Source organism: Rhinatrema bivittatum, chromosome 9, assembly GCF_901001135.1.
Source record: "Rhinatrema bivittatum chromosome 9, aRhiBiv1.1, whole genome shotgun sequence".
NCBI lineage: Eukaryota > Metazoa > Chordata > Amphibia > Gymnophiona > Rhinatrematidae > Rhinatrema > Rhinatrema bivittatum.
In genome coordinates, this window is record NC_042623.1 from 90,376,863 (window position 1) to 90,397,803 (window position 20,941).

General features: G+C 42.9%; 1 protein-coding gene across 2 annotated transcripts in view; it reads right to left on the reverse strand.

Annotated features, from left to right (window-relative positions):
- Positions 1-596: 596 nt before the first annotated feature.
- TES (testin LIM domain protein) overlaps positions 597-20,941 on the reverse strand; it is a 112,900-nt gene continuing 92,555 nt past the window's right edge. For both annotated transcript variants that reach the window (XM_029615848.1, XM_029615847.1), the window contains one exon: positions 597-2,460. In XM_029615848.1, the coding sequence (XP_029471708.1) occupies positions 2,269-2,460 (192 nt within the window). In that variant the 3' untranslated portion in view covers positions 597-2,268. The remainder of the gene's footprint in view (positions 2,461-20,941) is intronic.

Below are 20,941 nucleotides of genomic sequence, written 5' to 3' on the forward strand. Positions count from 1 at the left end.
TGGATCAAGAATGAGGCATGACGTAGAAAGTATAATTTGCTATTGGGTTGTATGAACTGCTAACTAAAACAGTGGTCAGCGTGCGGCATACATACAGCCTTATCAAGATTCTGCCATTCCCTCTGTATTTACCAAGGCCACACTGCATCCTTTTGTTTAGCAATATTTATGCCCAAGCCCTTCTGGGCTAGTCAACAGGCCAGCACATCTATGAATGGAAATGGAACATGACAACAGAAAAAAAAAAAAAAGTTACAAGATCAACATGATCTAGCAAAAGGAATACATTCACCCAAGCCATCCTTATTTAATCATTTATTTTGTACTTACATGGGTGCAAGTGTACACAATCAAAATGAACCTAATTTGCATTTCAGCCTCTTCACTGGGGCTAACTGGTTCACATTTCACTACCTCTTTAACAAAGATGCCTGTTTCTTTTAGAAATACGAGTACACAGATTTTCCATTTCCATGAATGGTGGCTATTCAAAGACTTGAGTTTTATCTTTGAAAGTCACTCCCCCTGCTGGAAAAAAATGAGTATGTACTTTTTTAAGCTAAATTGTATATAACAATAAAAAGACAGGTCACAAAGAAAGTTTTGTTCTCTTTAATGTGGATATTTGTATTCTCGCAGGTACAGTTAAACATTAAAAAGTATAGTGTAAATCTGCACAATTAATTTTTTTTTATTAAGCATATTTTAGTCCCTTGTTTGCCATCTGAATGTGTTGCAAAAGATTTTACAAAATTTAGGTAGCCTTGAAGGCTCTCTAATTGTAATGGTCCCCAATACTAAGTAACACAAGGTTACAGAAGTGCAAATCTCTTACATTTTCCATTCTTTGTACTTACTTACAAATGCATTTTCAGCTTGTATCATTAGTAGCTAAAGATTAAAATAGAGCGGTTCTTCTGGGTATGTAAACATTTTTAGCTTTCACCTTTTGGAGACAGACAAACCCACAAGCATGGCAATGTAAAGGTACAATCTGCAAAGTAAGAAATACAAAGTCTAGATAAAAATGTGAAAAGGATCCTCAGAAAAGATGGGGAAAAGTGCATTGTGTCATCTTGTCACTGTGGGAATATGACAAATTTATGTTCACCAAATATACAGTTCAGGCGAGCCCTACTACAAAGAAAACACATTCTAACTCTAATGTACATTTGTTCTAACTAGATTATGTTTGCTCCTGCCTACGGTCACAGTTATAAATGTAGTTTTCACATATGTAAGTATCTTTCAGGAAATTACAAATTTTCTTCAAGCTCAAAATAGCTCTGAGTGTGACACATTGGCTGGGCAAAGTGCAACACTTAATATTCCAGAATGTGATGCTTGAATAAGCCAACACCACCTCTACACTGCATGGAACTGACAGAGAAAATTTACAAGATGCTACAGTTCAGTAACAGGAGAACCACCACCCCCTACCAAAACAAAAACCAGCATTTTTCTGGCCTTTGGCTCTAAACTAAGTTTCCATAGTAAATCTCTCCACTGTCCATTGGCACCCCTTTGCCTTCGAAAGGTCCGCAAGCATAGTCGGAACTTTAAACATTTTGTGAATCAACTGGAAATTTTCTGAACCTAGGGCCACCTCCATGCTTCCAACGGCAATTTGTTTATAAGGTGACTGAAAGGCTCGACCTGCAGGACAGGTCCCGAAAGCCTGCTGGGACAACTGATCGGTAATGTCACAGAGTCATGACATTGCTGATCAGTGATCTGCACACCCGATAAACAAGCGAGCAACAAAAGAGCAGACCCAGTTCCAAGCTTCAAAACTGAAAAGGTTCGTACACACTGGGCTCCCCTTTGCCTATTTTTAAAAGACACCAAGGAAAGTCCACTTACAGCAGAGGGAGTTATGAAAGAATTCTGACAGTGTAGAATGCTACCCTAAAAAATATTCAGTTTAGCACTAAGTTTTACACATTTGGGTTAGAATTTTGAGTGTTCAACCCAAAATACCATGGATAGAAGTGTGAAAACAGATTTGTAGCAAGTTGCTGAAACTTTATTGAAAAATTTTAATGCTTGGATATTAAGCCTATGTAGTTGCTCACCAATATTCAGCCAGAAAAAAATGCAAATGAATTGTTTTGGTCTTTAACTAAACTAATCTTCTGGTAGAACAGCTCATCTAAATTCTTTAATATTGAGCAGAATAATTCCTTGTCCCCTCCCCACCAGGTTATAGCAGATTTGCATAACATTTTTAGAAGGCGATCATTGCAGTTTTACCCACTGATTCCTTGCCTAAGACATCATTTTTTTCTTGCACTCCACTGAGCAGAAGACCATTTTTTCAACTGGCATGAACTTTTGCCCAATCAGACACTTGCTGCAGCAGGAGCAGAGAAAGCACTCAGGGGTGGCATGCCAGTGGAAGCTGTTGTAGCTCACACGTTGCACTTCTGGGTCTATAGCATTATTACAGCCTTGACACATCTGAAAAGTATAAACAATCAAATGAAAAAGTTAGGAACTTGATTTTTTTTAAATCATTTTATACACACACACACCACACACCCCTTAAAAAAAAAAAAAAATCAAAAGGAATTCTAAACATTAAAATAAAACACGACTTACAAAAAGAAAATGGCCACAACTCATTCTCCCCTCCCCTACAGACTTATTCAGCAAACCTCAATTTTTCTAAGCTGGTGTGACAGCAATAGAAGCAATTTCTAAAACACTGTACAAATACACACACGACCGTCCCTGCTCCATGGAGCTTACAATCTATTTTTAAAAAAAAAAACTTTTATATTCTGCTTCTTCCAACTCTTTGCTCAGTGCAGATTACTTATATTATACATTCATAATTATATCAATATATAAAATACACACAAACATCAAATAGTCTAGACAAGCAAACATAAGAGTCTCTGGGAAGTATTTATTGTAGAGAAGTACTTAGGACTTAATCTTTTTTGAAGCTGCTTTTAATCTGGATTTGAATAAGGGCAGAGAGGGAGCATGACAAGTACTCTGGAAGTCTCTTCCAGACAAATGTCACAGCAAGGTGGAAAGCATGGAGCAGGGCACAGATGGAGTTCATGAGAAAAGGTTACAGGGAGAGAGAAGTTTAAACTACTGAATATTCCCAGTAACTAAATTATTTTGAATTTACAATAGTCTCAGTAAAATGGCATCTACTCAGAGAGTCAGAGCATAACAAGAAATGCAATGGTGATTCCTGTGGATGTTTCTCAGATATCTGACCCTGTCTTTTCCTTAACTAACAAATTTAAACTAGATACAGTATTACCAAGAAATGGCTTTTCCATAGTTTATTCAAGAAAAGGATTGAGTGCATATTTTGTAGAACGCTTGTTTTAGATGTCTTGGTGTTGCTGAATTCCACTTTAATGTTAAGTGGATGTATGAGATCTGCACACAAGTGCTGACCTGCGAGTTTTGCTCATGCTCACCATGCCGGCAGCTAGCAGAATGTTGAGAAATGCTATAAAATCCCCAAGCATCTGCTTTTGCACTTTTTTTCCCCTCAGATACCCAAGTAGATCTGAAAGGAGCAGTTTCTTTAGCTGATTGGGACACTTTTCATAGTTATCAGATATTGTGAGAAAGCAGAGTTGCTTACCTGTAGCAGGTGTTCTCCTAGGACAGCAGGATGCTAGTCCTCACACATGGGTGACATCAGATGGAGCCCAGTATGGAAAAAAAAACTTTTGTGAAAGTTTCTAGAACTTTGACTGGCACACTCAGCATGCAACACTTCACATGTCTACTTGGGGTCCCCTTTCAGTCTTATAACATAGAATTACGAAAAAATAAAAACATAGGAGAAACCCAACTCCATGGGGTAGTGGGCGGGTTTTGTGAGGACTAACACCCTGCTATCCTAGGAGAACACCTGTTACAGGTAAGCAACTCTGCTTTCTCCTAGGACAAGCAGGATGGCAGTCCTCACACATAGGTGAATATGTAGCTACAGGCTGTTCTTGAACTTTACTAGGCCACAGGCACCTAACCTGGTGCCAATAGGCACAACAACTGTGGTGCTGTGGAGAACAGGGATTCAGCCTGAACCCGAAAAAAAGAGGCAAGAAGAGTTGGGTTTTCACAGCTGAAAGCTTCCAAAGAACAGATTGGCCGAAGCAGCTGTCGTGTCAGCCATCTCTGTCCAAACAATAATGGACAGCAAACGTATGGAGAGAACGCCACCTTGCAGATCTCTGCCATGGGGACAGCTCGCAAGTGGGCCACCAAAGCAGTCATGGCTCTGACGGAGTGAGCTTTGAAGTGGCCTCCAAGCTGAAGGCCTGTCTACGCATAGAAGGAAATACAATCCGCCAGCCAGTTTGAAAGCATTTGTTTGGAAACTGCAATGCCCAATCTATTCTTGTTGAAGGAGATAAAGAGCTGCATGGACTATCTGTGGGCTGCTGTCCTCTCGAGGTAGAAAGCCAAAGTCTCTTGCAATCCAAGCTGTACAGAGCCTGTTCTCCCTGGTGCAAATGAGGCCTGGGGGAAAAAAAGTGGGCAGGACGATTGCTCGGTTAATTTGAAAAAAAAAAAAAAAAAATCAGTCACCACCTTAGGTAGGAACTTAGGACCAACCTATCATGAAAAAACTTAGTGTAGGGTGGAGACTTCACCAACACCTGAAGCTCGCTTACCCAGTGTGCCAAAATAACCACAACCAAGCTGACCTTGGTGGGGTTGGAACGCTCGACTCAGCCGGTTCGCCACCGCATTCTCTGTACCGGCCAGGTATATGGCCCGGAGCAGCATGCCCCGAGACTGAGCCCAGGACCAAGTCTGGACAGCCTCCTGACACAGGAGACATAATCTGGTACCTCCCTGCTTGTTGAAGTACCACATCACCACTTGGTTGTTGGTCTGTAGCAGGACCACCTGGTTGGGCAAGCAATCTTGGAACGGCCAAAGTGGGTATCTGATCGCTCGAAGCTCCAGAAAGTTGATCTGGCATTGAGCTTCTTGGTCAGACCACCAACCTTGCGTGCAGAGGTCGCCCACATGTGCACCCCAACCCAAGGTGGAAGCATCTGTGGTAAGCACACCATGGGTTTGGGGGGGGGGGCCTGAAAAGCAACCCCCTGCTCCCAATTAGGCAGACTCTCCCACCACAACAGGGAGGTCTTGAGAGGTGGCGTGATGTGAATGCGTACACAGAGGTCCTGGGTGGCTTGCTGTCACTTAGACCATAGGTTCCACTGAGCCCTCCACATATGTAACTGAGCTAAGGGAGTAACATGGATAGACATGGCCATTTGATCCAGCAAGCAAAGCAGAAACCTGGCCAACACCTGTCGCCTTCTGTGGACTAGACTCAGAGACACCAGAGCAAGTGCCCGATTATGAGGAAGAAAGGTCCGGCCTTGAGCCATATCTAGCCTGGCACTAATAAAGTCCAAATGAGGCGATGGGGTGAGATGGGACTATGGGTAGTTGATGACAAACTGGAGAGACTCGAGCACCTGAATGGTCAAGCATAGGGAGCAAATTGCCCCCTCCTGGGTGGTGCTCTTGACCAGCCAATCGTCAAAGTAGGGGGAACATGTGCACCCCCTGCTAGAGGTGCAAAGTAGGGGGAACATGTGCACCCCCTGATGGAGGTGCAAATCCCCTGCTGCCAGGGATTTGAAGACCCATGGGGCTGAACGGCAACACCCTGTATTGAAAGTGGCTCTCGCCCACGAGGAATTGTAGATAATTCCTGTAACCGGGGAAGATCTCGACATGGGTGTATGTGTCTTAGGTCGAGGGAGCACAGCTAGTCCCATCTTTGCAGGAGGGGAATCAGAGTGCCCAGCGAGCCCATATTGAAATTTGCAGAAATTTGTTCAAGACCCTCAGATCCAAGATGGGGTGGAGCCCCTTGTTCTCTTTGAAATCAGGAAATTGTGGGAGCAGAACCCCTGCCCTTGCTCGAAAAGTGATACGGGTTTTACTGCTCTGGCCATTACAAGGGCAGCAAGCTCTACCCAGTGATGTGTGTGTCTGAGCTGGAGACCAACATGGAGAAGGAAACTGACCCAGAATCCTCTGCTATCTTAGCCTTCCTGGCTATGTGAACTTCAAATGCCTTACTGAGCCTGAGCTGGAGGAATTCCAAGGACACCTGGACAGCAGTTGAAGCTGGCGACACTTTGTGATGCCTAATTATAGGGTCACAAAAGCAGAAGGAACGGTTGGAACTTCAGGCTATACTGTCACTATAGAAGCAGCATTTTCAGGGGCATCTGTAAACACAGCCTAAGATATGATAATTGCCCTGACCAACAAGATTCTAACAGAACAAAGGACTATCTAAAAAGTGATAATAAATGGGCCCCACCTTGGAGAAATAATCAGGATAGTTTAGGGATAATCAAATCATGCTGTTGACATGACAATCAATGTAAATATTTCTCTGGGTAGTCACGCTCTTCTAGAATTTCTAACCTAGTATATTGTATTTTACCTATAAAAGAAGGATCAGTTCATGTATACAATGAGATGCTGGTGGTCAGTTTGTCAGAGAAATGGCATCCTGCATCTCCCAAGAAAACTTATATTGATCAATAAAAAATCATACTTTCTACAAAGTCTAATTGTTCTTGTATCCCTGGGTAAGTGTCATAAATAATGGCTTGGTGCTTAACACCAAAGAATTTCCTGATGTGGGGTCTGGCCCCATGACGTGCAAAGGGGAATAGTCCGTGGGGGACATGTAGGTAGTTCAACCAATACCCTCGACAAATGATAGGTCACCTCAGACCAGTGGGTCCTGTCTGAGGCCAGCAGTCCAAAAAGGACCGTAGCTGACCTCTGATCTGACCAGGGACCCCAAGGTTGAGGGTATGGTACCAGGGCTTATGCTCCCTTGCAGCCAGTCAAAACCCAATAGCGGGGCTCTGCTGGGGCACCGACTAAGGTCTGGGGGTTCGTTGCTGTCTAGAATGAACCCTAGAACCCATTCATGGCATATGGGCATCCGAGGCCGGAAGGTAATATTTCCTCTGGCGTTCTGATGCGAGAAGTTTCTGCTAGAGGACGGAGGGTCCGACATACTGGCCAAGAGATGCTGGAGGGTCTCATGATCCTTCAACTGAGTCACAGCATCTCTTACCTTGACCCAAATAGATTCTCGCCAGTACAGGGCAGGTCCATGAGCTTCTCTTGGACCTCAGGCTGGAGATCAGATGCCTGGAGCCACGCCATCCTACAGGTGCCAATGCCCACCACCACCCTAGGTGCTGTTTCAAACACATCATAGGTGGAACGCACCTAATGTTTGCCATACTCCAAAGCCTTGCTGGGTGACTGCCAGGTGGCTTCCTGCTGTTGCTGGGGGGAGGCACTCCGACAACTTCTGAATCTGCTTCCAGAAGTTCTGAGTGTATTGGGTCATATACAGCTGGTAGGAAGCAATTAGGGTGATCAGCATAGCACCTTGGTACACCTTCCTACCCAAGGCATCCAATACCCAGTGCTCCCGACCCAGAGGCGCAGAAGCGTGCAGAGGCGCAGAAGCGTGGGTGTGTGAATACTTGGCCTTCTTGAGGGCAGACTCCACAACCACTGACTGATGCATGAGTTGATGCCTCTCAAAACCCAAGGCCTGCTGTATCAAGTAGACTGCATTTACCTTCCTGTTTACCAGAGGCACAGAGATGGGGTATTTCCCAAATCCAAAAGGAGTAATTCTCTAAAGATATCATGGATGGGAAAAGCTACTACCTGCTTTGGAGAATTTTCAACATTCTGCAACAGGCATCTTCCGTTAGAAGCTGGAAAGGAATGCCTCTGTCATAGCCCGCAAAAAGGTTAGATCCTCCGGTGAGGATCGGCCCATCTTATCTGGAGGGGACGGGTCCGAGGGAAGATTCTCTGAGTCATCAGAAGACTACTCTGAGGCATCATCCCCCCAGGGATCATATGGGGCTTCCTCCTCATTGAAGTCCCCTAGAGACCCTTGTGGAGGACCCTTGCCCAAGCATTTCAGTTTTGGTATGAAAAGGCACCAGCGGCACTGACAGCATAGAGGGCACCAAGGATTGGACCAGGCAAAACCGGGTGCAGTACCAGAGTCCCCAACTGTGACCCCGGCCATGAAACATCACCCTCCTCTGAGGAACTCACAATGGGGATGACTCCAGAGGGAGGATGACCCGGTGGCCGCTGGAGTATCAAGGGACCTCCAGGCACTGGTAGCTGCTGCATGGGCAAGACGGCCAGGAGGATGTCGAGGCGCTCCAGCAGCAGTGCTTAGACACTGGGGGAGGCACCGGTGGGGGCTCAGAACACTGCCCATTGCACCCTGCAGTCCAACTTCTCTTGAAAATCTGCTGAAGACAAGATGGTTAGCCGGAGGAAGAGAAAGAGGAAGAGGCTTCACCAGAACTTCCTCAGAGCCCCGAGGAAGCTCAGTGCTTGGTACAGATATCAGTGGGGAATGCCTGGGTTTAATATAGGTCAATGCCTCATTTCCAAGGGGGCGCTTGGGGGGCACCATGGTGGTCAATGGTGCTGGCAAGTCCGACACCGTGCAATGACGGCAAGTGGTGATGATGTTTCCGAGGTTTCCCATGGTGCTTGGCCTGGTCTTTCCCCAGTGCCAAGGAGACGATCCTGACAACACCGATGACAGCCTCTCTCAGTGGAGGAGTGGAGAACGATGGATCCACATCCATCGATTCCCCCCGGCCCTTAGGCATCAATGCATCCGACGCCAGAGTCAAAGGATCAGACTTTAGATCCAAAGAGCTTCGCCATCTTGTCTAAATGGCCCAGACGACCCTTGGGGGTCCATTAGATCACAAAAATGTCACCCCAGATGACGTATGATGCCCCCAGGCAGAAGATACAGACCTTGTGCAGATCCATAATGGACATGGTCCACGGGCATGGGGGGCATTGGTGAAACCCCGATGACGCCATGAAAAAAGAGCCGGCAAGCAGTCGATGACCAGTGGCCACTGAAGAGCAACACTGTCAGGAATTGACCGCAAAGAACAAAAAACTTAACACGCTGCCCTATAGAAGAGCCGATGGGGAAGAGGGGGGCCTGGCACAGATAAGTCACAAAAATGGCCAGAAAAAGCTATGGAGAGAGAACTCCACAACTGCGATGTGAAAGCTGCGCAGAAAAGAGACTGAAGGGGGACCCTGTGTGGACGCGTGGATAGTGGCATGCTGGGTGTGCTCAGTGTGCCAGTTAAAGTTTCTAGAAACTTTGTCAAATGTTTTCCGGGCCAGGCTCCATCTAATGATGTCACCCATGTGTGAGCGCTACCATCCTGCTTGTCCTAGGAGAAAACAAACATTTCCAGGGAATATATTTTTTTTTGTTTATAGATTTTGCAAATACAAACCAAGATACATCTTTTAAAGAAATAATAAAACTCTGAAATAATATTAAGGAAAATCCAAATATAATCGTTAGTCCACTACCTTGAGGAGATGCATAGATGAAGGAAATCAATTTACCCTGGCACAAATGCATAGCTACAAATCACACTTAAGGGTGTCAATCTCTAGGAGAAGGTGCTGAACTCTGACAAGAACTCAATAGAACATTAAGCAATTGCCTCTGGGATATAAAGGTGGTTGCATGTTGAGGGTCAAAAAATATATTTAACCCCTTGTAATTTGACCAAGAATAGGACTCCAAGTTGTAATATTGTACGCTGATGATGTACAAATTCTTATTCCAGTAACGGAATCCATACCCAAAGCCATTGAAATCTGGGACACTACCCTCGCTTCTATCAATAATCTACTAACTTCCTTACAACTTGCCCTAAACTCCACAAAAACAGAACTCATGATCATTTCTCCTCCCACCCCACTACATGCTTCTCCCACCTCACCAATAACATCGACGCACATACAATTCTCCCACCAAGTCCGAGACCTAGGAGTCATTATTGACGACCAAATGACCCTCAAAAAATTTATCAGCGCAATCCTTAAAGAGTGTTTTTTCAAATTACATACACTCAAAAAATTGAAACCCTTACTTCACGCATCTGATTTCCGGACAGTTTTACAAGCCATGTTTTCCAAAACAGATTATTGTAATTCTCTCCTCCTAGGCCTACCTAAAAATGCCATCCGCCCCTTACAAATCCTGCAAAATACTGCAGCCCGCATCCTTACTAATACAAACTCAAAGGAACATATTACGCCAGTTTTGAAGGATTTACACTGGCTCCCCATTCAATCTCGCATACACTATAAGACACTAACACTTATCCATAAAGCCCTCCACAATCCTGAAATGAAATGGTTTAATAATACACTACAATTTCAAAATTCTATTAAACCCACCAGAAATCAATACCTTGCCACATTACAGACCCCCTCGCCCAAACTATATAACTATGCTTCTACCAAAGCGCGAGCGCTTTCTTTTGCTGGCCCTTTGCTGTGGAATACCATTCCCACCGAACTGCGCCTTGAGCCATCTCCCAAAACATTCAAGCAAAAACTCAAGACATGGTTATTCACACATGCTTATACTTGAAATACATATGTCCTCCCCTCCTTTACCTGCCCTACCTTTCTACCCGACACCCCCTGTCTATATACCATCTCTAACTTCCCCTATTTCTACTCCTACTATATGATCTTACCATATAATTGCTCCTAATCTAAGATTAGCACAATCTCTCCCCTCTTACCACTTCCAATTTAGAACTCCATTACCTTCTAACCATCTCCCTTAGCTTTTACCTATTCCCCTTGAACCCTTTTACTCTATAGTATTGTTTTTAATTCAGCTCAGTTAAGTTACAACTAAATGATAGTTCTGTTTTTTTAAAAAGATTCTACTTGTTTTATGTTCAAATATTTATATACCTACCTTTTTTATTTGTATAACGCTTATATAACCCTGTTAAATGTAAAATGCTCCGGCGTAAGTTCCTGTTTACTGTACACCGACGTGATATCTTTGATGAGCGGCGGTATATAAAAACTTATAAATAAATAAATAATAAATAAATATCCCAGATCTCAGGAGCAAGAATCTCTTCCTTCTTTAAAGTATTTTTGCGACATCTGGAAAAATATTGACACTACTCCAAAAAGGGGGTCAATCAATGTTAATGGAAAAAATATTTCATAATCAACTCTGAGTCCACAACAAATCACAACCAGGGCTGAGGGAACTATTTCTTCAGAGACAGAACCTTCCAAATAATCAGCAAGATTCAGGATGTCCAAAGACACTTGTAGTCCTGGATCAGGATGTGGAACTTTTTTGGTTTGCGGTAAATAAGCCCTAGCAATAGGAGGTAAAATATTATCAGGAATCTTTAAGATGTCCAAGAAATATCTCTGAAGCATTCGTATAGAAGAAATTAACCACTGCTTAGGAAAAGTAATCAATATATCTTATATTTCTAGATCTAAATTCATTTTCCAAAGATTCCAGGTTATTTTGCAAAACCAAGTGGCCTTCAGACAACATTCTGACATTTTCTTCTAAAGAAGTAATCTGGGGTTGAACCTCTTGAAGTTTAAACAGAGTTCAGAAAGCTCCTGTCTTGATTTTTGAAGGGATTCAATGAGCTCTTTGAGAAACAGCATGCTATCTTAATTGTAATGAGAGTACCGTATTTTTCGCTCCATAAGACACACTTCCCCCCTCCCCCCCCCAAAAAAAAAGGGGGGAAATGTCTGTGTGCCTTATGGAGCAAATATAAAAACAAACAAAAAAAACTAACTCAACCCCCCACCTTCCTGACGCTCCCCAAGACTTGCCAAAAGTCCCTGGTGGTCCAGGAGCGATCTCCTGCACTTGGGCCGTCTATTGCCAGTAATCAAAATGGCGCCGATGGCCCTTTGCCCTTACTATGTCACAGGGGCTACCAGTGCCATTGATCGGCCCCTGTCACATGGTAGGAGCAATGGATGGCAAAGGGCCATCGGTGCCATTTTGATTACTGGCAGCCGATGGCCCAAGTGCAGGAGATCGCTCCTGGACCCCCGCTGGACCACCAGGGACTTTTGGCAAGTCTTTGGGGGGGGGGGGGGGGGCAGGAGGTTGGGGGTTTGTAATTAACTAAATTTAAAGGGTTGGGATGGGGGGTTTTTTTCTTTTGTTTTTTCCCCACAGAAAGAGAATGATAAAAGTTTTCTGATCCGGGGAGAGGACCGAAATGGCCCTCCCCAGAGCTGAAAACGAAATGGGGACCAAAAAAAGAAAATTTTATGCACTCCCCTAATTTGCTCCATAAGACGCACAGACGCCCAGTAACAGAGCCGGTTTAGCACACCATTTTTTTTTTTAATTTTTATTTTCTCTCTGAATCCTAGGTGTGTCTTATGGAGCGAAAAATATGGTATAATCGCCTCTCAAATAGAATCCAAAGTTATTATAGGTGTTTTGAGAGGAAAGATTCTCGATTCCCATATTGAGATACCTGTGTCAGCAACAAGGAGTCCATTATGGTCCAAAAGGAAAAAACAGAGGGAAATCGCCATCTTGTGCTGTTCCTCCTTCCTGTCCTATTCCCCCTCTCCCCCAACAGACGCATGCAAAGCATCTAGAATGGAAGGGGATGACACCTTCTAGCTCTAATCCACACAGTGTATGGATGCCACTTTGCATGGCCACAGGATGGTTGGGGGCAAGGGAAGTGCATCCCTCTGGAGACAACATGGTGTCAGCATCCAAGGAGTTCAGAGCTGATCCTTTGCACGCTGTGGTTCCCAAGGACATAATTTGCTCCATTTTCAATGAGCTGTGCAGGAACCACCATGCTGATGGCAATTTTGTCAATAGAACCCAAAATAACTAAAGAGGAAACCACCGGGAAGGTACGAGTTTTCCCTCTCTCTTGTCTATCAATATGAGGAACTTTTATACAAGAAAATAACATTTTTAGTGGTAGCGACAAGCAGCTTCAGTGGGGAGAAAGGTGCCGGCGGCCATCTTGAAACACTTCTTTCTAGGGAATATATTTATAATGGGAGAATGTACTTCAGTTTAACAAAAACATCACACTTTTGTACCAAAGCATCTGAAATATGTCCATTGATATCACTGGATTACTCTACAAGATATACTACAAGACAACTGGAGGAAAACCATTTCAGTTTAATGAAACTTGACTAATTATAAAATTCCACAGCTAAAGACAAGACCAATGGTGTTACTGGCTGTTGTCTGCGCAGAAGTAAAGATGATCAGAACAGAAGGAGACACACAGCAGGGACTGAGAAATTGTTAGTGTCACCAAAAATTCACTTTAATCAAAATACAGCAGTTAGAGACAGACACTGGTGTTCTGCCAAAAAAAAAAACCAAACAAAAAAAAAAAACCCCCAACCCATTTACATGATGAAATTAATGAGCATGCAATGGCTTCTAGTCTTCATGCTCACAACAAAAATTGTGCTATTACAATTTTAGAATACAATAGTAGAAAATATCAAATACAGGCAGAGAAGATAGAGAACATTTTGGGTGAGAAAACACATGTACTTGTGCAACACTCAAATGGCTTTAAATAAGCTATACACTTTTTGTTAATGTTTTTAACTTTGCTGTGATTTTTTTTAATCTAAATTTTTAACTCTAAAGAGGAAGTTTATAGCTAGAATTCAAATCCTAATGTAGTAACAAGCAATCATTTAAAACTTATGGGGATTACTGCATGCATGTTACAGCATCGTGTGGCTAAATTTCTAAGTCAGAACATGATCTGTACTAAAACAGAACTGGCAAAACAATTTGGGGTATCAAATTTTTATGAGATCAATGTGTCTTTTTGTAAGTGGCATTTGGTTTAAATAAAAATACTGGCTTACTTATTTTATATTAAATGAGGACAAAAAAAAAGACAGCCATTGAATGCAACATGATATAATAGAAAATAATCCTTAAATGGTAGATCCAAATAAAGTTTCTAGCCTGAAGTCTGATACCTCCTGGGGAATGTGCGGCCACCAGCCACTTCTGGATTAAAACTAAACTACTTAAATTCTGAAATTGGAATGTCAGCCTAATCTGCAGATGAGAAAAAAGGTCACAAGGAATCTGTTAAAAAAAAAAATAAATCACAAGTTATATACTCTAATGATCTTTTATCTGAAATTATCGAATGCGTACACATCCAATTTTATATTACCCATCTCAAAGCCCTCTCTGCAATACAAAACTAAACTATAGTAGGCTTTATAATCGGCCTTCAGGGCTTAAGCAATCACACATGGCTTGGTATCCTACTACAGCAACAGAGTGGACGATGACAGAAGACCAATTGACCCACCAAAACCATTTTTGTTGGCTTTGTATCCTGAGTAGATAAGCATACAGATTTCCATATGTAATCAACCCTCAGCATCTCTTCCCCACCCCACCTATTTTACCACCAAGATTTGTAATAATTCAAACAGGAAATGTAAACTAGACTCCTATCTAACAAGATTAAAAGACATAATTAAGAAACGTGTTCATTTTTGTAGACAGGGTAAAGATTCTTTAAAATCAAGAGAAAGGATGCAATTGCATCAGATCTACCCAACTAAGGGGGTTATTTTCTAAAGCTAGCACACGCGAAAAGAGCCTTTTTGCATGCGATAGCTACATCGGGGCGGAGTCTGCGACGACTTCGCTGACGGCGAAAGGTAAGCTTCCTTATCGCTGCCGTTTTCGCGCCGAATAACTACACCTTTTATGGTGTAGTTATTCTGCGCAAAACCGGCAGCAATTGCTGCCAGCTATCGCAGGCCCACTCTCCGCTTCACCACCCCGCCCCCCGTTAGTGCGGGATTTTCTAAGGTCTGCGACCTTAGAAAATCCCGGCCTAAGATATGAAAATCAATTTAAATCCTGGCCTAAGATTTGAAAATCAATTTAACTTATGACCACATGAAAATATGAGTGCTGAGAACATCCAATTTTATGCCGATTTTAAAATTTCTAAAAGAAAATGTGTTTAAGATTCATAAAATCTTTTTTCCTGGATTTTATTTTTTGAGTCTCATTTCTAAAGCGCTAAGAGGTCTATTCATAGATGCCAGGTGATGCATTGAAAGATGATAAAAACAAGAGAGTCAGTTTTTTCTCTCTTGATCTATAGTAGACTAGCGGAAAATGCAATTTGATGTGGTCAACCTTACAAGCAAAAATGGATGTACAGAATTTAAGAGTTCTGGAATACATTAGTAGAAGCTGATTAACAGGAACTTGGCATGCAACAGTCACTAAGATGAGATGACATTTTGCTCCCACCAAGAGTTTATCCAACCACCATAACCCGTCTCTCCACCCCCAACAGCTTCCCAGGGACTCAAGCTGCTGACAAAATCCGATTTAGATTAGTGCCTATGACGTAACTATTGTTTATTACATTAAAATATAATACTGCATATCCAGACTGTACTTTGTAATAGACTTCAGAAATCTAAGAAATGTTTTTATATAGAGTCTTATTAAAGTCAGCTTCAAATAAATTATACATAAACACTTTCTCATGGATAAAACTGGCAAAGTATTAAGAATGCATTTGGATACTAATGTGATCTAGTGAAGGAAGCAAACAAACAATGCGCAGTAAATGTAGAATATGAGAGCAGAAAGAGATAAAGCTCCTCTAGTATGTATAAATGCATCTGCATGTTTGGTATGGGCCGGCAGGAAGCCAAATTTGGAGGGAGCAAAGATGAAATAAAATCTCCATGAAACAGAACTGAATTTCCCCGAAGCAGGACCCAGTCTCTTAACTACAGAACAAAGAAAAATACAGAAAGTTGATCACCACCTGCTACTGGGACATTTACAAAAGCTCAGATATTTTTAAGAATGGAGGAAAGGCATTTTTGTGGTAATTGTGGGATGGGGGGAGGGGGGGAGAGTCTGGAACAGGGGTGATCAAGTTAGGTCTTATGGGCTCCCCAACCAGTCAGGTTTTCCGGATAACGCTAATGAATAAGCATGAGATTTGTTTGCATGCACTACCTATGTATGCAAATATCTCTCTTGCATATTCTATTAGGTATAGCCTGAAAACCCGACTGGCTGGGGGAGGGGGGTCCATAGGACCGGTTTTGATCACCCCTGATCTAGAATTAGGTGACAAAATGCTTCCAAATATTGTCAGAACATTAAAAGCTAGACATGCTTCAGTTTCTGCTAGGAAAATTAAAGTGCACTCAAACTTCTCGACCCACAGGATGCAGATATAGTATTAGCACCAAAGGGGTTAATACCCAATTCTATTACGGCTGACCTGAAATAATTCCAAAAGCCGCCCTGCAGGACAGGGTGCTGCTTCTGTGAGGACATCTCAGCGGTCGGGAAACGTGTGCCATCTCTCGCTACAGCCACGAGGGGGGAGTTGGCTAGCTCCCAGTTATTGCTAAAATGCCTGCAGGTTTGTTGAAATTCAGACCTATTTTTGGGATAGGAAGGGCTTTTCTCACTTGTTATGAGGATGATAATATATAAAACATCCCTGGATGGATCTATGTAATGAAGGGTCAGCAATTCATGTGTACATTTACTTCTGTAAATGTACGCACATCTCTTAAGGTAAGAAGGTAGTAAAAACAAAGGTGGGAAAATTCCTCAGCTTCACTCTCCACTGCTAGTGTTCCAGTTGCCTTCAAACATGCTGTAATCATACCATGCATAAAAAACCCCTACTGGATCCTACCTGGCCTGCCAACTATCATCCTATATCCCTTCTCCCTCCAAGTTACTTGAATGGGTTCACTACCGCTGAATTGACTTTTATATCTCAAGCCATTCTTGATCCATTCCAGTCTGGTTGTCACACTCTACATTCAACTGAAACAGCCCTTGTTTCAGTTGAATGTAGCCATAAACAGGTTTTTACCCTCTAAAGCCAAAATGTCTTTACTCTGTTCTTATCTTCCTTGACCTGTCCTTGCTTTGCTTGGTTCTCTTCTTACCTCTTCCATTGCACTTTTAGCGTTTCTTCTGGTGGTTCCTCTTTTACTGCCAATTCCACTACCAATTGATGTGCCTCAGGGATCCAACCTGGGCCCTTTTCACTTCTCACTATATACTAATTGCCTTGGTGCTCTGATTTCTTCTCATGGCTTTCACTACCTCTCCTCTCTCTCTACACCCTTCCATGTACATTCCGCCCATTGGATAAGTCACTCCTATCCATGCCCTTCTCCTCTACTACCAATTCCCAACTCCATGCTTTCCACCTAGCTGTGCCATGTGCGTGGAATAGTCTTCCTGAACTGGCGCATCATGCTCCCTCTCTTGCCATGTTTAAATCTCATCTAAAGACTCACCTTTTTGAAACCACTTTTAAATCTTATGCCTCATCTGCTTTTAGTCTTATACTAACCTTTTCTTTTTAACCATTGTCTTGTCCTGTATGTTTTTCTTACTAGATTGTAAGCTCTATTGAGCAGGGACTGTCTCTTTGTATGTTTGTACAGTGCTGCGTATGTTGTGTAGCGCTATAGATATGTTAAGTAGAAGTAGCAGAAGTAGAAGTAAATATTAAATTCTTACTTTGTACCAAATTCAGTCTCTACTGATAAAAATAAAATTTACTCTGTTTCTCCTCAATCTCCCTGTACACCTGGGAAATGCCATGTGAATTAGAGTCTCAGATGTCATGTCATCATACAGGACAGTATTTGGACTCTATAGCCATTAGAAATTCTCTAATATGATCATAGCGACTGACTGAATGGTGACCCTTTTAATAGATACAAGGTCAATACAGAAGAAGGCGTGAAGGAATATTTGGGCAAGAGTCTAAGAGAAATGTGATCAGTGCCCAAATACAAGAGTTTGGAAATCGCCCCACAGGCCAATTATTGTATCTGTTTTCTCTTCTTTAGAATACAAAGACCAGGGAAAAAACATTACACTATGTCAAAAGCAAGTTTGCTTACCGTAAACGGTGTTTCCGTAGATAGCAGAATAAAATAGCCATGCTGTCATGGGAATTGTCATTCAGGGCCCGGGAGGCGGAGCTTTACCAAGCAGAGGTTAGAATTTTCAGTCTCTGCAGCTGCGCGAGTGTTCCCGCGCAGGAAAGTAACAGATTCTCCTCAGTCTGTAATTAAGCTTACGTGTAGCAGAATAGCAGGTCAACTACCAGGGAGGGTCAGCATGGCTAATTCATCCTGCTATCTACGGAAACACCGTTCAAGGTAAGCAAACTTGCTTTTTCCCGTTGATAGCAGGGCTGAATTAGCCATGCTGTCATGGGAGTCCCAAGCTCCCTATCACGCCCTGTGAGAAAGGTTCATTGTTCTTGCGTGATCAATTCAATGTGGTAGTTGACTTGGTTAAGATTTATTTATTTAAAAGCTTTTATATTCGGTATTCATGTGATCATATCGGTTTACATGGAACTTGAAACAGTAGTACATTGAACAGGGTGCAATAAACTGGGGGGGCGGGGGGGGGGGGGGGGGAAATCAACCAAGTCAGGTAGGAACATTGCAGATATAACTTGATGATAATTGCACAGGTGCATTAAACTCAGAAAGGGGATACAAAGTTTGCATGGCATCTTACAAGTATAACTTGCTGATAAAGAGGTAGATGTTCAAGATCTTAAGTAGATGTTCAAGATCTTAAGGGGGGAAGGAGATGATGATAGTGCAAGCAACCCTGCAGTCTCTATCTTCGCATCAGCGGCTGCCTGCTGGTTCAGGCAGTAGTGGGATGTGAAGGTATGAAGAGAGACGACCATGTAGCCGCTTTGTAAATGTCCACATGTTGTACATTTCTGAGATGTGCTACAGAAACCGCTACTTCCCTGACCTAGTGAGCACTGGGAACAGACTTTAGATGTAGTTTCTGTTTCTCATAGCAGAATTGGATACACTGCACTATCCAGCTTGAGATGGTGCATTTAGCTACTGGTAGGCCAGGTGCATTCGGGTCGAACGAGGCGAATAGTTGAGAAGCACGGGAGTCAGCATGTGTTCTTTCCTTGTAGTATGCTAACGCCCGTTTGCAGTAAGCATTCCCTAACATTAGAATGAGGCTTTGGGAAAAAAGTTGGTAGTTCTATTGACTGGTTCAGGTAGAACTGTGAGATTACCTTTGGGAGAAAGGCTGGGTGAGTCCTGAGAACTGCCTTGTTGTGGTAAAATTTTAAATATGGAGCATAGTGAACTAAGGCTTGCAGTTTGCTAACTCGTCGTGCGGATGTCACTGCCACCAGAAATACTACTTTCCATGTCAGGTACTTCATGCGTGCCAAGCCAAATCCATGGATTCGAATGGTGAGAGCATGAGTTGTTCCAGAACTATGTTGAGGTTCCATGGAACCGGTGGTTTAGAGATTGGCGGACGAAGGTGATTCAAAACTTTGATGAAGCGCGAAAGCAAAGGGTGAAAGGAGATAGGATGATTGTTAAATGGCCTACGATATGCTGATATGGCACTAAGGTAAACTCTTATAGAGGATGTTGCCACGTCAGACATGTATAACGAATGGAGGTAATCCATGAGCAGCTCTGGTGAGCAGTCCAATGGTGGATGTTCACCAGGTAGAGTAACGTTTCCATTTGAAACTGTAATTCTGTCTAGTTTATTGTTTCCTGCATTCCAAAAGGATCAATTGGGCTGCAGTGGATACACCTTGCTCAGACAAGAGGAATCGTTCAACCTCCACGCTGTCGAATGGAGGGATGAGTGGAGCAGGTGTAGGAGCGTTCCCTGCTCCTGAAGCAAAAGATCTGGTTGATCTGGTAGTCAAATTGGGTTTTTGATAGAGAGGCGTAAGAGGTAACTGTACCACGGTTGCCTGGGCCAGGCTGGGGCTATTAGGATCAGTTGAGCCCCGTCCGCTATGCATTTTTGAATCTGTTACTTTCCTGCACGGGAACACACGCGCAGCCGCAGAGACTGAAAACTCTAACCTCTGCTTGGTAAAGCTCTGCCTCCCGGGCCCTGAATGACAGTTCCCATGACAGCATGGCTAATTCAGCCCTGCTATAAATGGGAAAGTACCCCGTTGCAGGGCCAACAATATGGAACTCCCTACCGATGATCTGAGACCGAGCCCTTGCAGTAAGATGTTTAAGACTATGCTCAAGACTTTTTCTGCAACAGGCCTTTTAGAATATTCTGACATTTCTCAAATGTATTTGATACAGATGATTTAATTAACTAAGAGCTTTTTGCAACAGGCCTTTTAAAATAATTTGGTTTTCTCATATATATTTGTTGCAGATGTTTGAATTATTTATTGGATGTTTTTATAATTTTGTGTATGTAAATAATTTTATGTATTTTTTTCTACATTGCCTTGGCCTTTTAGTATGAGGTGATTAATAAATTTATAAAAACAAAAACAAGATTATTCTCTACTATGGCATCAGTTCTTGGGAAAAAAGCAGAGTTGCTTACCTGTAACAGGTGTTCTCACAGGACAGCAGGATGTTAGTCCTCACATATGGGTGACATCACAGGATGGAGCCCAATCGCGGAACACTTTTGTCAAAGTTTCTAGAACTTTGACTGGCACCTACTGGGCATGCCCATCATGGCACTAACCCTGCATCCAGCAGGGGTCCCCCTTCAGTCTCGTCTTATAGTAAATAGTACGTGCGAAAAAATAAAATAAGAAAACGTAAACGAACCCAACTCTGCGGGGTGGCGGGCGGGTTTCGTGAGGACTAACATCCTGCTGTCCTGTGAGAACACCTGTTACAGGTAAGCAACTCTGCTTTCTCACAGAACAAGCAGGTTGGTAGTCCTCACATATGGATGACTACTGAGCTGAGGATGCCCGAGCAATACACCAAATGCACCTAAAGATGTGCAACAGGTACAACAACAGGGGTGGAATTTGGTTAGGAGGGCATCCTGAATGGGTCGATGGAAGGATGTTGGGAAGTTAAAATTGAAAATAAGTTGCGTAGAACAGACTGGCCAAAGATGGAATCTTGTCTGCCAGCCTTATCTAAGCAATAAATGGGCTGCGAATGT